The 21199-nt window shown below is 39.2% G+C and overlaps 1 protein-coding gene across 4 annotated transcripts in view; it reads left to right on the plus strand.

The window, feature by feature from the left end:
• Positions 1-21199, plus strand: part of LOC104589922 (centromere protein O) — a 69813-nt gene that overhangs the window by 11639 nt on the left and 36975 nt on the right. For 2 of the 4 annotated variants that reach the window (XM_010248400.3, XM_088892891.1), the window contains exons 5-7: positions 11252-11322; positions 14512-14570; positions 16231-16329. In XM_010248400.3, coding sequence (XP_010246702.1) covers positions 11252-11322; positions 14512-14570; positions 16231-16329 — 229 coding nt within the window. Of the gene's footprint in view, positions 1-11251; positions 11323-14499; positions 14571-16230; positions 16330-21199 lie in introns of all 4 variants that reach the window. The other 2 variants (XM_010248398.3, XM_010248399.3) reach the window with 1 other exon arrangement.

Consider the following 21199-nt stretch of genomic DNA (forward strand, 5'->3'; position numbering starts at 1 on the left):
ATATGGAGAATATATATTGTACTTGAATTAAAAACAGAAAGAACTTCTATCTTTTGAATGTAGATGGTGCTAGAAAGGGCATAGAAGGGATGATTTAGTTGTTCCTTATACTTGCTGTAGAATTATTCCTCCTGTTTTAATGTCTCCTACAAACAGTTGAACACCTGATAGCTGGTTGACATATGAAGGGTTTAATCAGGAAGAGACAACTCATGTGGATTTATTGGAGAAAGAAACAGAAGAGTTTTTGAAGGAAAGGAAACCGATTGAGCAGAAGTTACAAAGAATGCAGATGCACAACCTTTTTCATGGGTAGGAGGAGAAGCTCTAGCGTGGTGGGCTTGAGGAACAGGGGGGTTGAAAATGGAGGAAAGGATGTTTCAGCAGACTGAGGTTTGAAGAAGATCTCTAAGGGTGGAAGCAAAGCAGTTCCTATTTGAAAGTTACAAGGTGAAAGGGAAGAAAGCTTTAAAAATCAGAGAAATTAATATGGCCATGGTGTTGCTGGTAGGGGAAGAAGCATTGGTGTGGATTCAGATTTTCATGGAAGATGCTGTTCAGGTGAGTAGGAAGTCTGAATACAACAATTCTGTTAGTGTTGACTAAAGAAGGGTAGAATAGTCATTTGAGTTTTATTAATGTGGTGTTGTGTCTTTTAGTGAGTGCTGATGTGTCCCTACTTAAAAAGGGGCATAAAAGACTTTTTCTATTCATTTTAGTAATCTATATATCCTGGCCGACAAAGAGAGAATTTGAACTATTGTCTTCTCTTGGGTTCGAACAGGTTTTCTTCTTCTTTGATTTCTTCTCTTCTTCTCTACCCCCCTCTCTCTCTTTTACTTCTCTTCTACATCAAGTTAAGATCTGAAACTGAAATCGTCACATGGTATCAGAGCCAGGTTAAGCCAGTCCAGATCTGTTCTGTTCGTAATCTCTCATTTTTCTTCTCTTTTTTTTGAGTTTTGTAAAAGGGCTGAAAAGGAGTTGCCGTATCTTCATTCTGGAGTTTTTAATGTGTTTGGTTGGGTGTGAAGTTGTGGTTTCAGGTGATTGGTAGAGAACCCTCTACTCGATGGAATGAAGAGGGCTGCAACAGTAGGTTTCGTGGTAGGTGCAGATGTGTGGTTCAGATTAGTATCAGTCATATGGTGCAGATGTGTGGTAGGTGCAGCTTAGTATCAGTCTTATGGTGGCAGGTTTAGATGTGTCGTAGGTTCAGATGTATGGTACTCTTGTATGTGATGTGTTTGTGAGGTGCCGAAAGTGACAATAGTAGAGGTTAACATTACTGAAACCTGTGACAGTGTACGTTTCAGCAATGGTCAGTCGTATGGTGGTGAGTGATTAACTTGAGGAGTGAAGTACAGTGCTGTTGAAGTGCAGTGTAGTGATTACTGGGTAAGGCAGGTTGAAACAAGAAAAAAAATATTTACAGCCATGGGAGATAATGAACATAAGTCGGTTATGATCCCTCAAGACTACTTGAATGTACAAATGACCAATTAAATTAAATGGAGAAAATTATGTACCTTGGGCCAAATCTGTTGAAGTGTTTCTCAGAGCCAAGAAGAAAGCAAAGCATATAAGAGAAGAAAAACTCCCAGTTCATTCCCAGGAGTATGGTGATCGGGAGTAAGAAGATGCACAGATTATGACTTGGCTGTGGAACAGTATAGAACCTAAGATTAGTGTAAACTTTATGTTCTTAGACACAGCCAAGGAAATTTGGGATCATGCAAGGAAGCTTTATTCAGGACAGGATAACACCACCAGAGTATATCAGCTCTATCAAGAGTATTTTAGTCTGAAGCAAGGTAACCAGAGTCTTGAAGAGTATTATGCTAGTCTGAGAAATTTGAGGAATGAGTTGAGTGTGTATCACCTCCTTACATCTGATGTTAAAATTCAGCAACAACAGAGAGAGTAGCTTGATGTAACCAGATTTCTGGTGGGACTGAAGCCTAAATATGAACGGATGAGGGCTCAAATACTGGGTGGGTCTGCCCTCCCCTCTTTCGAGGAGGTGTTTGCCCGTCTCTGGAGGATTTCTGTTGACTCTCCATAGAACCCCACCATATCCGATAGAACTGCCCTTGTGGTGGCTAAAGGGGATGGCCGTGGTGGTAGAGGACTAGCTCATCAAGGCCAGCCAGGCTGTGGTGGTAGAGGTGGACACATGTATAATCATGGTGGTGGGCGTGTTGGCGGTCGAGATTCAGGGGAAGCTCGTGGTAGAGGACATAATCATGGTCTGAGAAAGTGTGCGCATTGTAATATAGATGGGCACACTATTAATTTTTGCTATGATCTACATGGCCCACCGTCATCCTGGGCAAATCATGCAGTGGCAAGTGGTGATATGGAGCAAGGGAGTCAACAGACTGGTCCGACACCTTCAGCTATAGATGCCTCCGGACAGGAGATGCTGAGTAGTTCTCGTACTAAATATGAGCTGTAGATCTAGGCTACTTCTCAGCTGAGTATAACTACGCTTGCCCCCTTAGGTATGGCTTGTCTGGCATCCAAATCCTCCCACTGGATCATTGATTCTGGAGCTTCCGATCACATGACTGGGACTCCAGGTGTGTTCTCTTCACTTTCTTCATCCTCTACAACCAACACTATCACTCTTGCTAATGGTTCCACTTCTTCCATAAGTGGTATTGGTGATGTTAAAACTGGTTCATTATCTTTGTCTTTAGTTCTGTATGTACCCAAATTTCCTTTTAATCTTATGTTTGTTAGTAAATTGACAAAGTCTCTTAATTGCTCTATCACCTTTTACCCTTCATCTTGTGTATTTCAGGATCTCAAGACGGGGATGAAGATTGGTGGAGGGCATGAAGCTGGTGGGCTGTATTACCTTGATGGTGGTGGTGGTGGTTCTTCAACAGCTCTTCAGTCGTCTCTCACCCCTCTCCAGTGGCATTGCAGACTTGGACACCCGTCTCTTAAAGCACTTAAGCTACTTGTTCCAGCATTGAGTCGTCTTTTTACTTTGGATTGTGAGTCGTGTCAGTATGGGAAACATCATCGGGTTTCCTTCAGTCCTAGAGTCGATTATCGTATGTCAAGTCCTTTTTCTTTGGTCCATTCGGACATTTGGGGTCCAAATAAAGTAGTATCACACAATGGATACAAGTACTTTGCTATTTTTGTTGATGACTATTCAAGGATGACATGGCTTTATCTTATGAAAGAAAGAAGTGAATTATTTTCTATTTTCCAAAAGTTTCATGCTGAAATCCGCACTCAATTTGGTATTCACATTAAGATCCTATGTTTAGATAATGGCCGAGAATATTTTATACACCCTTTCAGCAATATTTAGAACAACATGGTATTATTCATCAAACCTCTTGCTCTTGCACCCCCCAACAAAATGGGGTAGATGAACGGAAAAATCGCCATCCCTTAGAAACCACTTGATCCCTGTTGCACCATATGAATGTACCCAAACGTTTCTGGAGTAATGCTGTGCTTACATCTTGCTTTCTTATTAACAGAATGCCTATGTCCATCCTTGATGGTCAGTCTCCCTTCATTGTTCTGCTTCCTACGTTGTCTCCTTTTCCTCTTACTCGGGTTTTTGGGTGTGTGTGCTTTGTTCATAATCTTTGGTCCCGGACTAAATAAATTAGATGCAGGATCTACGAAGTGTGTCTTTCTTGGCTATTTTAGGACCCAAAAGGGTACAAGTGTTATAATCCCAGTTCCCAACGTTGTTTTGTGTGTCCCGATGTTAGCTTCTTTGAGTCGGTTCCGTTCTTTTTTAGCTTAGATGTCTCTTCCCCTTCTTTCCTTTCGCTTCCAGTTCCTGTTGCGGACCCCATTCCTCTTGTTCTAGTTGCGCCTAAGTCTTCACCTCCGGTGCCACTTCCTTCTACATGGCCACCTATCCATCAAGTGTATACGCATCGACATGCATCGGCCCCTCCAACTTCTTCACCGTCGACGGATCCAAAAGTGACTTTCGCAGCACCATCACCCCCTGTTTCTGACCTTGATCTTTCCATTGCCCTGCAGAAAGGTAAATGTAGTTGTACCCTTCATCCTATCTCCAATTATGTTTTTGTTTCTCACCTATCTCCTTCCCATCGACAATTTGTTTTGTTGTTACCTTCTGTTTCTGTTCCTAAGGATGTCCATGAAGCCCTTATCTCTTCAGGTTGGCATCAAGCAATGGAAGAACTCTCTGCTCTAGCTCATAATCATACATGGGACCTCACCACTCTTTCCCCGGGTAAGCATACTATAGAATGTAAGTGTGTATATATGGTCAAGCATTTGCCTGATGGTAGTGTTGAGAGATTGAAAGCTCGGTTGGTTGCCAAGGGTTATTCACAGTTATATGGTATTGACTACACAGAGACCTTCTCTCTTGTTGCCAAGATTTGCCTGATGGTAGTGTTGAGAGATTGAAAGCTCGGTTGGTTGCCAAGGGTTATTCACAGTTATATGGTATTGACTACACAGAGACCTTCTCTCTTGTTGCCAAGATTGGTTCTGTTCGTGTTTTGATCTCCCTAGCTGCTATACATGATTGGCCCTTGTTTCAGCTTAATATTAAGAACACTTTTTTGCATGGTGATCTTCTTGAAGAGGTGTATATGGAGCAACCACCCGGGTTTATTGCTCAGGGGGAGGATGGTAAGGTGTGTAGGCTCAAGAAAACTATTTATGGACTTAAATAGTCCCCTCGTGCTTGGTTTGGCAGATTCCGTGAAGTCGTAAAGAAGTTTGGCATGAAACAGTGTCAGGTTGACCATTCAGTATTCAGCTATGACTTTGATGCGGGGAAGATTTTGTTAGTGGTTTATGTTGATGATATTGTTATTACTGGTAGTGACAGGCCTGGGATTGACAGGTTGAGAACATTTCTGCATGATCATTTTCAAACAATAGACCTTGGCAAATTGAAATACTTCTTAGGGATAGAAGTGGCAAGGTCCAAGTATGGTATTAATTTGTGCCAGAGGAAATATGTTCTTGATCTATTGGAGGAGACAAGCTTATTGGGTACCAAACCAGCGGAAACACCCATGGAATTGAATGTCAAGTTGAGTAGTGATACAGGTGAGGAGTTTGAAGATCCAGGAAGGTACAGAAGGTTGGTGGGCAAGCTAAACTATTTAACTATCACTCGGCCAGATATCTCATTTGCAGTGAGTGTGGTGAGTCAATTTATGTAGAATCCTCGGGTTCTACATTGGGACGCGGCCCTAAGGATTGTAAGGTATTTGAAGGGAGCTCCTAGTCGTGGCTTGCTATATAAGAGTGGTGGACATATTGAAATAGAGGGATATACAGATGCTGATTGGGCCGGATCTATATCTGACAGAAGGTCTACTACAGGTTATTGTACTTCCCTTAGGGGTAACTTGGTGACATGGAAGAGCAAGAAGCAGACCATGGTGGCAAGAAGTAGTGCAGAAGCTGAATACAGAGCCATGACACATACAACTAGTGAACTAGTGTGGCTGAGAAATCTCCTATAGGAAAAGAGTGGATTACATATGTAACAAGTTGGGACATTATGATATATACTCTCTAGCTTGAGGGGGAGTGTTAGTGTTGACTAAAGAAGGGTAGAATAGTCATTTGAGTTTTATTAATATGGTGTTGTGTCTTTTAGTGAGGGCTGATATGTCCCAACTTAAATAGGGGCATAAAAGACTTTTTCTATTCATTTTAGTAATCTATATATCCTGGCCAACCTAAGAGAGAATTTGAACTATTCTCTTCTCTTGGGTTCGAACAGGTTTTCTTCTTCTTCGATTTCTCCTCTTCTTCTCTCCCTCTCTCTCTTTTACTTCTCTTCTACATCAAGTTAAGATCTGAAACTGAAATCATCACAGGTTCAATTGAGATTAATGGCAAGAGGTATATAGCAGAAAGAAGGGAGAATCCTAAAGGAAGGTACGTGGTGCTTATGGAATTCTTTGGGGAAGGAAAAAAGTAGATGGTCTGCTTCCCTGAAGGTAAGAAGCGGAATGGCTGGGAAGAAGTTTCAGTGATTTTGAAGGACTTCATTACATGGGAGGAAGCTAGAGAAGAAAGTAGAAGGGAGCTAGTAGATGAAACACAGGGTGTTTATGGAGACTCTACAGTGAGGGAGCAGAAGAAACTGCCAGAAGAGGTAACAGAAATGCAGCTCATGGCTCAAGCATCAAAGGACTGTAGAATGATTTGCAACATGCACAAGAATGACTGGGAGCAGAAATTTATTGTTACCTTAACAGCCCCACCAAAAGGACTGGAAGAGAATTGCTGAAGAGTTACTAAAGAAGCTGAAGTTAAACAGTACTATTATTTTAACCCCCTTTGAAAAGTGTAAGGCCCTTCTAGAGTTAGTAGAAGAGAAAATGGAACTCCAGGCTATGCATTGTCAATTGGAGTCAGCCTCTGTGACTGTTTCAAAATGGACTCCTCAATCTAAGGATTTGCACTCAAGGGACAAAGTAATTGTTTGAATCTTGGGGCTATTGTTTCACCTATGGATTTCAGATGTTTTTGTCTCAATAGCAACTTTGTGCAAAGCAAGGTTAGAGGGCTTTTTGGTTAAAAACCTCCATTCAGCTGCAGTATGTTTGAGTAATGTAAACTTGGAAGATATCCCACGTTCAGTAAAGGTACTGGTTGATGGAACCTTTTATTCAGTCTGGCTAGTTACAGCCATTGAAGTTGAGCTATGGAGGGAGGGAAGAAGGGAAGAAGATGAGAAGGTACAAGAAGAATGGTTACACGGGAGAAGTCAATTGGATGCAGGAAAGGAGAAAGGAAATTACACTGAAATGGCAAAGCAAAATCTGGGGAGAGGAAAAGATGAACTAAAAAAGGAAGAAGTTTATAAGGCAAGGAAAGAAAGGGATGAGACACACGGCTGGTCTTATGCTGAGGCTCTGACTAATGGACCTCGACGTGTGAATCAATCCCAAATTCAAATTTCAAAAGAAGGGGTGGGTTAGCCAGCTGCTGTATCAAACTTGAACATAACTGAGCTATTAGGGTCAAAGATTAATAAAACATCATGTGGCACTTCAAGTAATCACGTGATGGGTAATAAGAAAAATGGGCCTGGGCTTTTGACATAGGGCCTGGGTACCTTGAAACATACTTTGGGCCCAGCTGTTGGGCCTCAAAGGGCAGCGACACATGACATACTTAAAGGGCACGTGAGCGGTGAATCCTAAGGACAGCCCATTGATGGACGATGATTTTGGTTCATCTTCTTCCTCTTTGATCAAGTTAGTGACAAAAGGAAACTGAAAGTATCAGAGGTAGTGTTCGTTGATGATTTGGGTACAGAGTAAAGGGAAAAATCTTCTGGTTTCTCCTGAAAAGCGAAAACCAAAATTTAATAGATGCGATGGTAAAGGTAAGGAGAAGGTGCAGGACCTAGGACCTGATGGTTTCACGATGGCTTTTTATCAAGACTTCTAGGAGATAATTAAGGTTGACATTCAAAGTGTGTTCTCAGAATTCTTTGAAAGAGGGGTGATAAATCCAGGTCTAAACTTTACTTTTATTGCCTTAATCCCCAAAAGGGAGGGAGCTTTCCACCCTAAAGAGTTCAGACCCATCAGTTTGGTCAATAGCCTTTATAAGATCATTGCTAAGGTTCTTTCTCGAATAATTAGAGAGGTGCTTCCAACAATCATTTCCCCTAATCAAGGTGCCTTTGTGAAGAATAGACAAATTGTGGATCAAATCTTGATAGCAAACCAGAGTGTGGAAGATCTAAAAAGAAGTGGGAAGAAAGGGTTGGTGTGCAAATTGGATCTAGAAAAGGCTTATGACTTGGTTGATTGTTCTCTGCTGTTGGAAATTCTAGGGTCTTTTGGTTTTTGGCAGAGGTGGTGTAAGTGGATAAAAGGGTGCATCATAACATGCCACTATTCCATTCTGGTGAATGGTAGGACGGTAGATCATTTTCTAGCTACTAGAGGCATTAGGCAAGGGGACCCCCTCTCCCCCTTCCTCTTTACCCTGATTGCCGAAGTTATAGGGAGGATTATTGAGAGGGCAGATTCTAGGGGTTTGGTAAGTGGTTGGAGAATTGGGAGGGATGGGGTTTTGGTCACTCATTTACAGTTTGTGGATGACACAATTCTATTTTGTGGAGGGGATGAGATTAGGTGGGTTAGTAACTTAAAACAGGTGATTAATGTGTTTGAACAAGTGACTAACCTCAAAGTCAACTTTGATAAGAGTTGTGTGATGGCATTAGTATGAGTGCTAGAGAGGTGGAAGAAAGGGCTCAAATATTGGGATGCGAGATTGCTCAGTGGCCAGTGAAATATTTGGGGCTTCCTCTAGGGGATAATCCTAGCAAAAGAAGCTTTTGGAATCCGGTGATTGAGAGATTCACAAAAAGGTTAACCTCATGGAAGAAAAACTACCTCTCTTTGGGTGGTAGGATAACTTTGATTAAATCAACCTTGGCAAACCTCCCTGTTTACTTTTTGCCTGTGTTTAAAATTCCTGAGGGAGTGTGTAGGGTGCTGGAGAAACTTATGAGAGATTTCCTATGGGAACCAGGGGAGGAGAAAAGGGATCATAGAGTTAGGTGGGATTTGGTTACCAAAGCTAAAAGTGATGGTGGCCTTTGTTTGGGTAATTTGCAGAAGAAGAATGAAGCTCTATTGGGGAAATGGTTATGGAGACTATTCATAAAAAAATGGTTATGGAGACTGACAAAGGAAAGGGATAATCTGTGGGCTCAAGTATTCCTAAGTATTCATGGGCAAGAGACAGATGGCTGGGATACGGGTGTTTCATCTAGGGCCACAAGAGCTTTTCCCTGGAAGTCTATTCATGCTATCCTGCCTTCCTTCATCCCTTTTATCAGGTACGACCTTTGCTTTGGTAATCTGTGAAGTTTTGGGAACATATTTGGGTGGGTGACACTCTATTGAAAGAGCAGTTCCCTTCTTTGTTTTCTCTCTCAAGGTTTAAAAATGAGCCTATAGCCACCTTCCTAACTTTTTCTAATTCTGCTCCTGATTGGAATCTGGGCTTTAGAAGGGCTCTTAGAGACTCTGTATTGGACTCCATTTCTAATTTGCTTAAGATTCTGGATGAGGTAGTTATTGACCCCTCTAGATTGAACAGTAGGATCTGGGCTCCTAATCCCTCGGGTATCTTTTCTTGCTCTTCTTTTTTCAAAGAATTAACCCATTCCCACTTGGCCCTTGATTTTCCCTTCCCAGTATTGGAGCTTTGGGGTAGACCAATTTCTCCCAGAGTAGGTGCTTTCTGTTGGGAAGCTATCCTAGGAAAGTGTTACACTTGTGACATGCTTCAAAAGAAAAGGCCTAATTGGTGTTTATCCCCACACTGGTACATCTTATGCAAGAAGAATAGTGAGCGCTGTTATCACTTATTAGTTTCCTGTCCTTTTGTATCAGAAATCTAGTGTTGGTTTTCTCTCTTTTTGGTTGCAGGTGGCCCACCCCCCCAAGTGTGCACAGCTTGTTTAACTCTACTTCAGTGAGGGGTTTAAAAAAGAGAGGTAAAGTTTTGTGGAGATGTGTGAGAGCAGCTGTATGCTGGACAGTGTGAGAGGAATGAAACCAACGAACTTTCCATGAAAAAGAAAAAAACAAGGAAGCCATTATTGATTTAATCTATGTTAGGGTGGTTCATTGGGTCAAGACTATGAAGCTCTTTGAAGGTTATTCAGTAGGAGATATCATTAGAAAATGGAAAGAAGTAGTTTGGTCTGCTCGCTTGATTACTTCCCCTGTTCCAGCTTGGACTCGTCCAACTCTGGGGTTCACTAAATTGAATTTTGATGTTAGCAGTGAAGGAAACTCAGGCCCTTTAGGTTTAGGTGGAGTGTTCAGGGATGAAGAAGGTCGAATTATTGCCATGTTCTCAGGCCCTATAGGTTGGGGAGATTCTCTGAGAGCTGAAATTTTAGCAGTTTTGGAAGGGATAAAAAGAGCTCAACAGCTGAATATTAGAAAACTGCTGGTGGAGGGCGACTCTAGGTTGGCTATTAACTGGATACAGAAGGAAAATTTCAGTTTGTGGAAGTTCTTGAATGAAAAAAAGAAGATTAACCAGCTCATTCAAAACATGCAAATTCAGTTTCAGTGGTCCAAGAGGAGTGCTAATTCTTTGGCAGACTCTTTGGCCAAACAAGGCGTGGGAAGAGCTAGTTTCTTTTGGGCAATGTTGTAATTTGATGTCTACTTTTAGGGAGGGTTAAGAGATTTTACCCCTCCCTCCTGTTGTATTTTTCTACCATTTCTTTTTCTTAATAAAAGTTTCTGTTATTGATAAAAAAAGAGATACACACATGGCCCTTGCAGAAAGGGTGCTATGTTATTTTAAGGGAACTCCCGAGAAGGGCATACTCTTTGCCAAGCATGGTCATATGAAGTTAGAGACCTATATAGGTGCTGACTGGGCAAGTAATATAAATGATAGGAGATCAACATTAGGTTGTTGTGCTATGGTAGTTGGAAATATTGTTTCCTGGAGGAGTAAGAGTAGTCAGTGGTAGCTAGGTCTTCGGTTGGAGTAGAGTATAGGGCTATGGTCCATGGGGTTTCAGAGTTGTTATTGGCTCAGATATCTCCTAAATGATATGGGTATTGATTATGATAAACCCCTGGTGTTGTATTGTGATAATTAGGCTACCATTAGGCATTAGTATTGCTCATAACCCCGTTCAGCATGATAGAACTAAGCACATTGTAGTGACAGACACTTCATATGAGAGAGAGTGGCCTCAGGGGAAGTGTGTCTTCCTTTCATTGCTTTAGAAGAATAGTTACCAGATATTTTGACCAAGGGATTTCCTAAGGTTAAGCTACAACACTATGTAAGCAAGCTAGTCATGCTTGACATCTATGCTTAGCTTGAGGGGGAGGGTAGACACTAGAGAGATAGGACCGAATGGGCCTTGGTTTTATTTATTTATTAGTAGCTTTCTTCTGTAGTGGGCTTTCTTTATGGGGCTCAATACTTGTTCTCTTTTATGTTCTTTTGAGTCAGCCACCCAACTAAGGGCACTCATGTAACTTTCCATCTTTTATAATTCAGTCAGCACATATTTAATCCAATTGAGGGACACAGAGATTCGATCAGCTCGCTTACTCTTCCCTTTTCTTCCATTCTCTCTTCCTTCTTCTAAATCTCTATCAGAACTTCTCTTTCTTTCATTTTTCATTTTTCTTTATTCTATTTTTCAGATTTATTTCGGCTGTGATTTGCAACTGACTTTAAATTATTTCTCTAGGGATTCTGACAGGATGATTTTTGAGCGTCTACAGAAAGAATTTGAAGCTGCTCGTGCTGCTCAAACTGAAGGTAACTAACTTTTCTTTTACTCATTTCTTTGAACAAACTGTTTGTTACAGTTAGATTGCTTGGTGCTTCTAAGTGATTGGGCTGGACTTTGTTTTTATGCTGCATTTAGTCGTGTTGGTAAAGTTGGTTCTATCAATGTCACTCGGTTGCTAGAGATATGATGGTTACTTTTTTTTTGAAAGTTTTTGATTTCTTGCCTCAAATTTTCTGATGATAAGTTCTTTGAGTTTATGAGACATTAGCCTGGACAAAGAGAGTGATAAATTCTTTAAGTTTTTTGAGTATCTAAAAATGTTAAGAGGTTAGTTTAAGTAAAATAAATTCTGGTTATTGTTTGAGGTGCTATCCTAAAACGTTTGTAACACCAATTTTGGGATAAACCTTTTCTAGAGGTAGTGACTGACTGGATAGGGCCATGAACAGTTTATTTATTTGATACCCTGGTTGATGCTACCTTCTCTTTCCCCCTTTTGTCCAGGTTTCTCTCATATGGTTTTTGGGCATATTGTTTGAACATATTTTTGTTGTGTATCTATTGTGACTACACAGATCTATTAATGACTCATTTCTCAATATCTATGACTAGTTAGCTGGCCATATATGAATATATGATTCTGAACATGGGAGGTTAAGACTTGGAGATTATTCCTACGTTGACAAGAAAATTTATGTAGAATTCTATGTCTAGAATGTAACACTAGCCACCCTTTCTCATCATGGTTACATAGAAAAAACATTCATGTTATTAATAAAGGAGATGAAACATAATGTTTCAATGGAGGGCATATCCTTCATAAAGTTAGGTTGAGTTTGACCATATTCCTATGCTGACATAAAAATTTGAGGAATTCTATGTCTGGGATATGACACTACCGCCCCTTTCCTGTTGTTGTAGCTGCATAGAAAAAATTATTCATGTGATAAACAAAGGGAATGAAATGTAATGTTTCAGTTGAGAGCATTATCATTCATAAAATTCAGTGCTAGAATGCAACAAAAAATTAGTCAATATAATAGAGTTATCTAGTTGAAGGGATGAGGATGCTTTGATGACAGTTTCACTACAACTCAGCAGCTATAGAAGGTTTAAAATGTCAGTGTTGGTGGAAATATTGGTCATCCAAATATAATGTTGGAAATGTCGTCAATATTATAAACATTATAGACATGGTGGAAACATTGTAAAATATGTTATTATAGGATGATTTTTTATTAAATGATAAGAGAAGCAAGGCACATTTTTTAAACTAGTAAGCATGCATGCGTTTTTCACGTGGCACTTCTAGATAATGATAATCATGGTAGTAATGTATCTAAGAATTTCTATAAATATGTATTTTTATTTTCTTTTTATATTTTTTATTATTAATCGGATGCAGGTTGCAAAATCCAAATCTGATTACATAAATACCTCATCCAAATATCTGATAATCGGATCAAGTTGTGAAGTTTCAAGTATCATTGACAGGCCTACTTGCTTGGCTAGATTCTTCTTTTTGAATGTTTTATTTTTTTGGTGTATTCTTTTTTGTTCATTTATTAAATAAATATAAGATTTAAATAGAGGGAATTGAATGAGGTGAAAAGTAGTAGTTCAATTTACAATTTCAACCTCACAATTAAATAGGGACTAAATTTAAAAATGAGTATTTTAGTAAAAAGAAAGTTCTACAATCTTATTAATATTTTTTAATAGTAGTTTAAATATAGAATTATAGATATGTTCAGTTTTTTTTTTTTCTATATGTTTTGTATTTCTATGTGTAAAAATAATTTTGATATGTTACACTTATATTTTGTATAGTATGATAATTGTATGTGCTTGATTGTTTTTTTTTTGCAAAATTTATGTATTTTTTTCATTTTATATTTTACTAATTTTCATTATTTATTTATCACATTAAATGTTAATACATTTGACCCCAAAGTTGAAGTGTTGACCTTTTCCAAACAGTAAATTAATTTCATTTTGGTCAGTTCTAAATTATGTATTTAATTTTCATTATCAATAAAAATAATTCTTGTTTATTACACCTATTTTTTTTTTTTTTTTTAACTTGATTAACAAAAATATCATAAATGTGCCTAATGTTTTCTACATTTTTGTAATTTTCTATATTTATTTCTATTTTTAAAATTTTTGTTACCTAATAGGTTGATCAATTTGATTCGGATGATTAAATTGCTTAGCCATGAGTTGGATAAAAAATGGTTTTGTTTTTGAGTTAGTTATAAAATATATAGGTTTATATTGTTTAAAATATTGACATAGATCTAATTAGTAGCATTTATTAGTAAAAATAACTTTATATAGGTTTTAGTAAGAAAAAATGGGAGTTAATTCCATAAGTATAAGACTTAATGAGAGGGGATTAAATGAGGTGGAAAGTAATATTTGAAGTTATATTTTCAACTTTACAATTAGAGTTGGACTAAATAGACAAATACGAGCATTTTAGTAGCCATTAGAGCTGACATTAAAGCTGTAATAAAATGACTTTTGTACCCTTTCTCAAACAAAGAAATAGAGGGTAATTTTAGTCCAAAAAAACTTCCACTCTACATCCACACTTTTATATATAGTATAGATTATTATTTTGTTTCAAATCATTAAATAAAGCTATGAAATTAAGGTTATAGACAAAATAAAACATTGTGAATTTGTCTTGTGAACCTTGAGATTCAAAACAACATGGCAGAATGGGTTCAAATACTATTTTGTAAACCTTAGGAAGACGATAATATTGCTACTCCACATATCTACAATATTGTCACCGATTCATGTCATAATACAATCTTGTGTACTCATGGTGCTGGTAGTGTTCACTGGGAATATGCTGGTTCTAGTAAAGTTTCATGTTACTACCCATGGAAATGGAAACATGCCCTTGAAGTATTAGGAAATTTTTTGGACATCTAAACCATGATTAACAAGATAGACAAGCAAGTTTCATTGTTTTGTCAAATGAATTCCTTTGAATTTTATATTGTTGATCTTGGAATGCTTTTGGTGCATATGGTGCCTTTTTTACTTTTTAATAGACATTCATGATTGTGGGAAGGTTAATTTTCTCAAATGCTTTATCTATTTTGTTCATTTATACTTTCTAATTTTTATGCAGCTCTTTCCTATTTGCATCATTCAACTTTATTATTACATTCCTAATTAAAGATTAGCTTGTTTTGCAGAAATATGTTTGGATGGTGAACAATGGAATGATGGGCTGTTAGCTACAATTAGGGAGCGTGTATTGTTCTTTCCATTTTAAGTGATTAGTTTTCCTTTTACTGTTGTTTCTTTAGGCCAAACATTGATGTAGGGCTGCATATGGTATCCATTTGTCCAAATTCATATTTGAAGCTGATCAGGTTAAGGGTAATCCAAATTCAATATGTTTGTAATTGGATTGAATTGAATGCACCATTATCTGATCTGATCTGATAATATTTGGAAATGTATGCCCATGTATCTGCTATCTACATTAAATTTATATTGTATATCTTAGTAGAATTGTTTTAATTTTGTATGCTTACTAAATAGTCATAAGCTAACCTGTCGTAGAAGTTATTTTCAATTCATTTATATTGTATATCTTAGTAGAATTGTTTTAATTCTGAATCTGATGAATAAGGATGAATTTTTATCCAAATAATTTTTTTGACAAGTGATGGGGTAAAAATATTTGTTCCAACTCCAAGCTGCACATGGAGTATACAGACAAAAAGGTGTACAACACTGGGTCTCCCAAGAGAGGCCACTCACAAATGACAACAGAACAAAAACAAAAGACAAAAAAGCAAATGGCAACATTACAATATAGCAGCTGGTCCTGGGCAAACAATATTTCCCAACCCCAGCCTTAGCTAGAGAATCAGCGAACATGTTGGCACTCCTAGGCACCCATTTGAAAGAGTCATTCAAATCAGCACCTAGAGCTTGAGCCATTCTGACTAAAGGTCTGAAATTCCAAGGAATTTGGTCTTGCTTGGTCATCCAGCAGAAAACACTTGACAATCATCCTCAACTTCCACATTCCTTAAATCCTGCCTAACCAACAACTTCAAACCCTGAACCAAGGCCAAAAGTTCAGCTCTTGAAGAATTCCCTTGTCCCACTGGACCTGAAAAGCTTAGAATGATACTGCCCCCATGGTCTCTAACAACTCCCCCACCCCTGAGGGCCCCGGGTTTCCAAGGTTGCAACCGTCAAAGTTGAATTTGAGCACTTCTAACTCAGTAGGGGACCAATCAACCATCCTTTGTTGTCATCTCTGCTGAAATTCTGTCATCACCTGCCACTCCCTAAGCGGGTCATTGATAGAAACACCTTGAAAAGCCCCACAAATCACAGTCCAATGAGCTACCCTTACTTTTGTAAGTTCAGACGCTTCCTCCACAGGTTTGCACTTTTCTTAAAAAATCCTTGCATTTCTTTCACACCATAAGCTCCATAGCACCACCTCGCGAATACATTGTCAAGCAATCTTTTGTCTTTGTGTAGAGCCTTCAAAGACATAAGATTTGAATAGATCTATTACTGCACCTGGTGCCACCCAAGTTTTTCCAAACAGTGAGAGGAAAAGCTGCCACAAACTAGAACCATAGGGACAATGTAACAGAAGATGGTTAGTATTTTCCCCACTCTTCAAGCAAAGAACACACACATGAGGAGAGAGAGCCCAATGTTTCCATTTCCTTTGGAGCCTTTCATGGGTGTTGATGATTTGGTTAACAGCCTCCCAACAAGAAGCCTTTATACAAATATTAATGAATAAAACTTGGGTCTAGGTGCATCTGATTCAATCCGATCCATTTTCAGCCCTACTTTAGTAACTATTCTCTTTTGGATCCATATTGTATGTTGACTGCACTAAATTATGCTAATTAACCTTGAATTTCATATATCAGGTTCACATGGAAGCAGATAGAAAATCAATGCCAGGGGATACAAGCATGTTACCAGATCCTCATTTCCATGGGAAGACTACTTACAGAGTTGGAAATAAGGTACTAATTTCTCTGATGCAGTATATTTTGAGTGGGTGGACTACTGGCACATGTGAAAAACTCTTCGATGTCTCTAAGAAAATTTTCTACTCCTTATTGTTCCCTAAAACTGGTATCCATTTAATAAACTAGGAATATTTGCAGATAATACATTTTTTGTTGGTTCAGGACTATTGAACAACCTACTGCAGTGCTTTCCTTGGTATATACTGAATAACCCATAGGTTCCTCTGCCTGGCAATAGGGATCAGAATCAGGAAGTTCTGTACCTCATATATAAGTGGTTGCCTATGTAGGTCAGTTTGAGAGCTTTCCTACAGGACATACCATACTATGTGAAGGAACACTTTTCGCCAGTCCAGATTCCAGACTGCTGATCTGATAAATTGTTCATGTGTCAAATCCTAGAGCCCAAATCTGCTCTATTCCAACCTTGGATTGCAGTTTTGTTGATTTAGCAATAACCCTCTAATTTTTCAATTTCTTATTTTAAAAGTTATCTATAGAGGAAGCTTGTATCTAGAGAAAGCATATGATAGGGTTCCTAGAGAGATAATTTGGTAGGTCCTAGAAAGAAAGAGGTTCAAAACAGGTATATAGACCTAATTAAAGATATGCATGAGGATGCAACAACCATGTCGGAACACCTGTAGGGGAACATCAGATTTTATAGTTACGATGGGTTTTGACAAAGGTTCAGCGCTGAGCCATAATTTATTTGCACTGATCATAGATGAATTGACTAAATGTATTCAGGAGGAGGTTCCATGATGCATCTTGTTTACTTATGACATTGTTTTATTTGATTAAACTAATGAAGGATTAAATGCAAAATTAAGCTTATGGACAAATACTTTAGAAACGAGAGGCTTTAAAATAAGTAGTACTAAAACAGAATATATGATATTTAAGTTTAATAATAATAGAAGTGAAAATCAGGGTACACTTGGGATTGGAGACCGAGAGATAATTCAGTGTGACCTTTTCTGGTACCTTGGTTTGATAGTTCATAACTAGGGGGAGAATGAGAGATTGAGGAGGATGTTGCCCATAGAACTAGAGTTGGATGGGCAAAATGGAGGGGTACATCTGGAATTTAATGTGATAGGTGAATACCACTTATAGATGGTGCCAAGTACACAAATGCCAAGCAATTGGATGGAGCAAGAAGGTTTTAAGAGTGCAATCGGATGGAGAAGAATGCTGAAAATTGAAACCAAGACATTTGTAATTGGGGAAATGATGGTAAGAGGACTTCCAACTTTGAAGATAAGGGAGTTGAGGATGGCAACAGTTCTGCTGATAGGGGAAGCAATCAAGTGGTTTAATGGTTTTATAGATGGGGCAATTTTTTTCCAAAAGAAACCTGGACTGGAAGGAAATGCTGGAAGCAAGGGGAAGGAGGTGCTGCACTGAATGAAGAAATGGGAAAGATTGGCACCCAACTTTCATTGAGTTTTTTGGATAGGGTTCAAATGGGTTATTTGCCCCAGAAGAAAAGAAAGCACAAGGATGGTTTTAAGTGTTAAGGTTGGTTCAAAAATACCTGGTCATTGCAGCTGGAGGACTTAGAATACTTAGTTAATACGAGATAGAGATTAGAAGAGGAGTTTTGCAGGGGAAAATTCCAGAGTAGAGATAAAAGAGAATGAGGGGGCAGAAGAAGAACTTGATCAGTTTCAGATGGCTGGTTAAGTTGTTATGCAGAAACTTCAAAGCTGTCTATAATCCAGAGTAAAGGTGAATGGGAGCAATGTCTGGTGATATTGGCCAAGGAAGATGTGCAGAACTGGAGCAAAGTGGGTGAAGCTATATGGAGGAACCTAAAATTGGAAGTAACTCATGCTAATCCCTTTTGATAAAGGCAAAGCGTTGTTGGATCTACTTGGTGATTCGCTAGAGATCAATGCAGTTTTCGTGGAAACTGAAGAAGGGCAAATGTTGATATCAAGATGGGTGCCCTTTGTCAAACTTAAAGTCTTAATAACAGGGAAGGTGTAGTATAAGGATTTTATGGCTATCGTTCCATCTCTGGTCAAAGTCTACTATGAGAGTGATAGCTAACTTATGTGGAGGGGTCCTTGTGGGTCTAGTCCTGGGTGATTTGTATTCAACGACCACTAGAGTTCTAGGAGCAAGGTATGAAGGTTTACAGTGTCTTAATAAACGTGGTGCTGTAGGAATGGGGTGTTCAATTTACAGGTTTGATAAATCATGTGGGCTGGGTCCAGGATTGCAAAAGAGGGGCTTGGGCTGAACCATGTTTGAAGATTGCATGAGTCATTAAATTATATTGGGTGAATATGTGAGCAAATGCTGTTTTGATAGATAGCACACGAGCAGATGTTACATGTGATAGAGGTCTTAGGTTCACCTACTTTGCCAAAGTTTGGACTAAAAAGTTGTGGGCCTTTAGCAACTCTTGTTAGTGGATTGGTTTGAACTGATGTACTTGAACCAGTTAGGTGTGAACTGACAGATGTGATTTTAAGTAATCATGTGAGGGGGCAGGGAGGTGGGCCTAACTTAAAACAAATTGAGTTTGGTTGGGTTGGACTTTCAGATGCAGGTCCAAGAGTTATTCTTCTTAATATAAAAGTTTTTTATTAAAAATAAAGAAAAAATGAGATCCCCCCTTCCTCTTCATCCTCCTCCCCTTCCTCCTCCTACCCCTCCTCTTAAGGAGGCTTACGCCTCCTTGTGTTCGGGAGGCTTACGCCTCTTCCGTTCTAAACTATGCCTCATGCCTCTAGGTAGTGGAACGCCTCGCGTCACGCCTCCGCGTTTTAAAACATTGGTTCAAAGATTGTGTAATGCTACTAATAGATAACGAATTAATAGGCAACTTTGGAACATGTAAAACATTTGACAGAGGTAGGCCAAATGGCAAAGATATAGATATGGATCCTCGACCAACAAAGGAGGAGAATGATCCATTAGCTAACCTCACTTTATCTCTGCTAGAAAGAAGGGTGTATGATTGGAAAAAGGTTGACTTACCAGTCATGTGATTGGAAGCACCCGAATCAATAATCCATAGAGATTAGGAGGTATCTGTAGACACATGCAATGCATAAGCTAAGTTACCTGAGGAAGAAGTAAAAGAGGTGGAAGGAGTGGGTCCAAAATCTGCTTGTGTGAGAGCACTATCATATTGCTCCAACTGGTCACAAAAGGCATTGATAATATTTTCCTTGAGATCAGAACTAGGGGGGCAATCCTAGGGATTCGCAGTATTACATCCACTCTGTGGTTCATGAGAGGCCAAGTTAGCCGAGGTGAACTTCTTCAGAGTTAGTTTCTTATTCTGCTCTTGTGCTGATCTCTTGCTTAGGTCTTGTGCCCACTTCGACTTTCCATGCAATTCCCAACATGTCTCCCGTGTGTGTCGGGATTTCTGACAATGAATGCACCACAGCTTATCTTTATCATCAACCCTCTTCTGACCATCTCCCTTTCTTCCTGAATTAGTATTACCTTTTATGGCTAAAGCAATGGTCTCCCCCTTAGGAGGATCCATGGAAGATTTTCTACTTTCCTCAGATTGGACCAATGCATGCACCTCTTGGACAGATGGAAGATCCTTGCTGCCCAAAATCTGAACTCGAATGGGCTCATACATGGGATTAAGCCCTGGGAAAAACACAAGCACCCGCTGCTGTGAAACTAACTGTTTGTAAGCTTTGGCATCCTTCTCTCTCCTAGTTAATGTTTTGATAGCAATCTAACTCTTTCCAGATAGATGTGAGGGCAGAATAGTAGGTGAATAGGCTTCTTTCCCCTTGTTTACATGTTGCGGACTCGGCTTGCAGTTGATAAATTCTAGCATAGTGTCTCTGCTCGGAGTAAATTGACTTTGCTTGTTCTCATATTTCTGTAGCTGTCTCAGCCCACATAAAATTCTGCTTAGCCGGTGGTAGCATAGTAGTCAGAAGCCATGACATAATCATGCAGTTCTCCTGGTCCCACTTATCATTGTTCAGCAGTACCATCCTTAGGCTCCTTTACTTTCCCATTCATGTACCCTGCCTTTCCTCGGGCAGTGATGTACAGTTGCATCTCCTTAGACCATGTCAAATAATTTCTGCCATCTAAGGGGCTGATAGTTGTTGGAAAACTCATGGAGTCCTGATTACTATTCATTCCTCCTTGATTGAAGGAGGTTCCAGAAGTTGCAGAGTCCTCAGAGGCCATAGCAAAGAGTGGTTATCAGAAGGTTCAGACCTACAAACCTCCTCCTGTAGTCCACACACCAAAAAACACGGCCCTCACTTCAAGTGTTAAAAAATATTGTAAAACAGCACACTGTGTTTGCTGTCACAGGTTCACAAGTCTAACCGACCTCAGACGAGCTAGTTTAGGCCACATATGGCATCTACAGCACCTGCCATCACAGATTCACAGGTCTAACTGACCTCACAAAGGCTAGTTTGAGTCACATATAACATCTATAGATCTCCTGTTGTATCTTTTTATCTGAACCAGGTCATACATGACCTACACAGGTTCTTCACCCACACAGATTTGGATCACCGACCCACAGGGACCAATTTAACTACATTCGGCTGAGGCAAACTTTAGTATGTTCTTGGTAACAGTACCAAGAACCAATAAAAAAGACTTCAGTCTATATTTCTGATCAGTTAGACTGACTTCTGGAAGTTAAAGTCCAGAGAAGAATGGAAGAGATGAAGAAAGGGCAACCACCGACCTCTAAGAAGACCTCAGACAATCATCAGTTGCTGTATGGAAGTGTTTGTTCAAGAATTAATGGAACGGGATCAGCTGAACAGTTCTCACGGCAAGGTCGAAGGTATCTTCCTCATTCTCAATCCAGACATGCGATGGGAGAGCTTTGATCAGTCAAGGA

This window comes from Nelumbo nucifera, chromosome 8 (genome assembly GCF_055504915.1).
Source record: "Nelumbo nucifera cultivar China Antique chromosome 8, China Antique-T2T, whole genome shotgun sequence".
NCBI classification, from domain to species: Eukaryota; Viridiplantae; Streptophyta; class Magnoliopsida; order Proteales; family Nelumbonaceae; genus Nelumbo; species Nelumbo nucifera.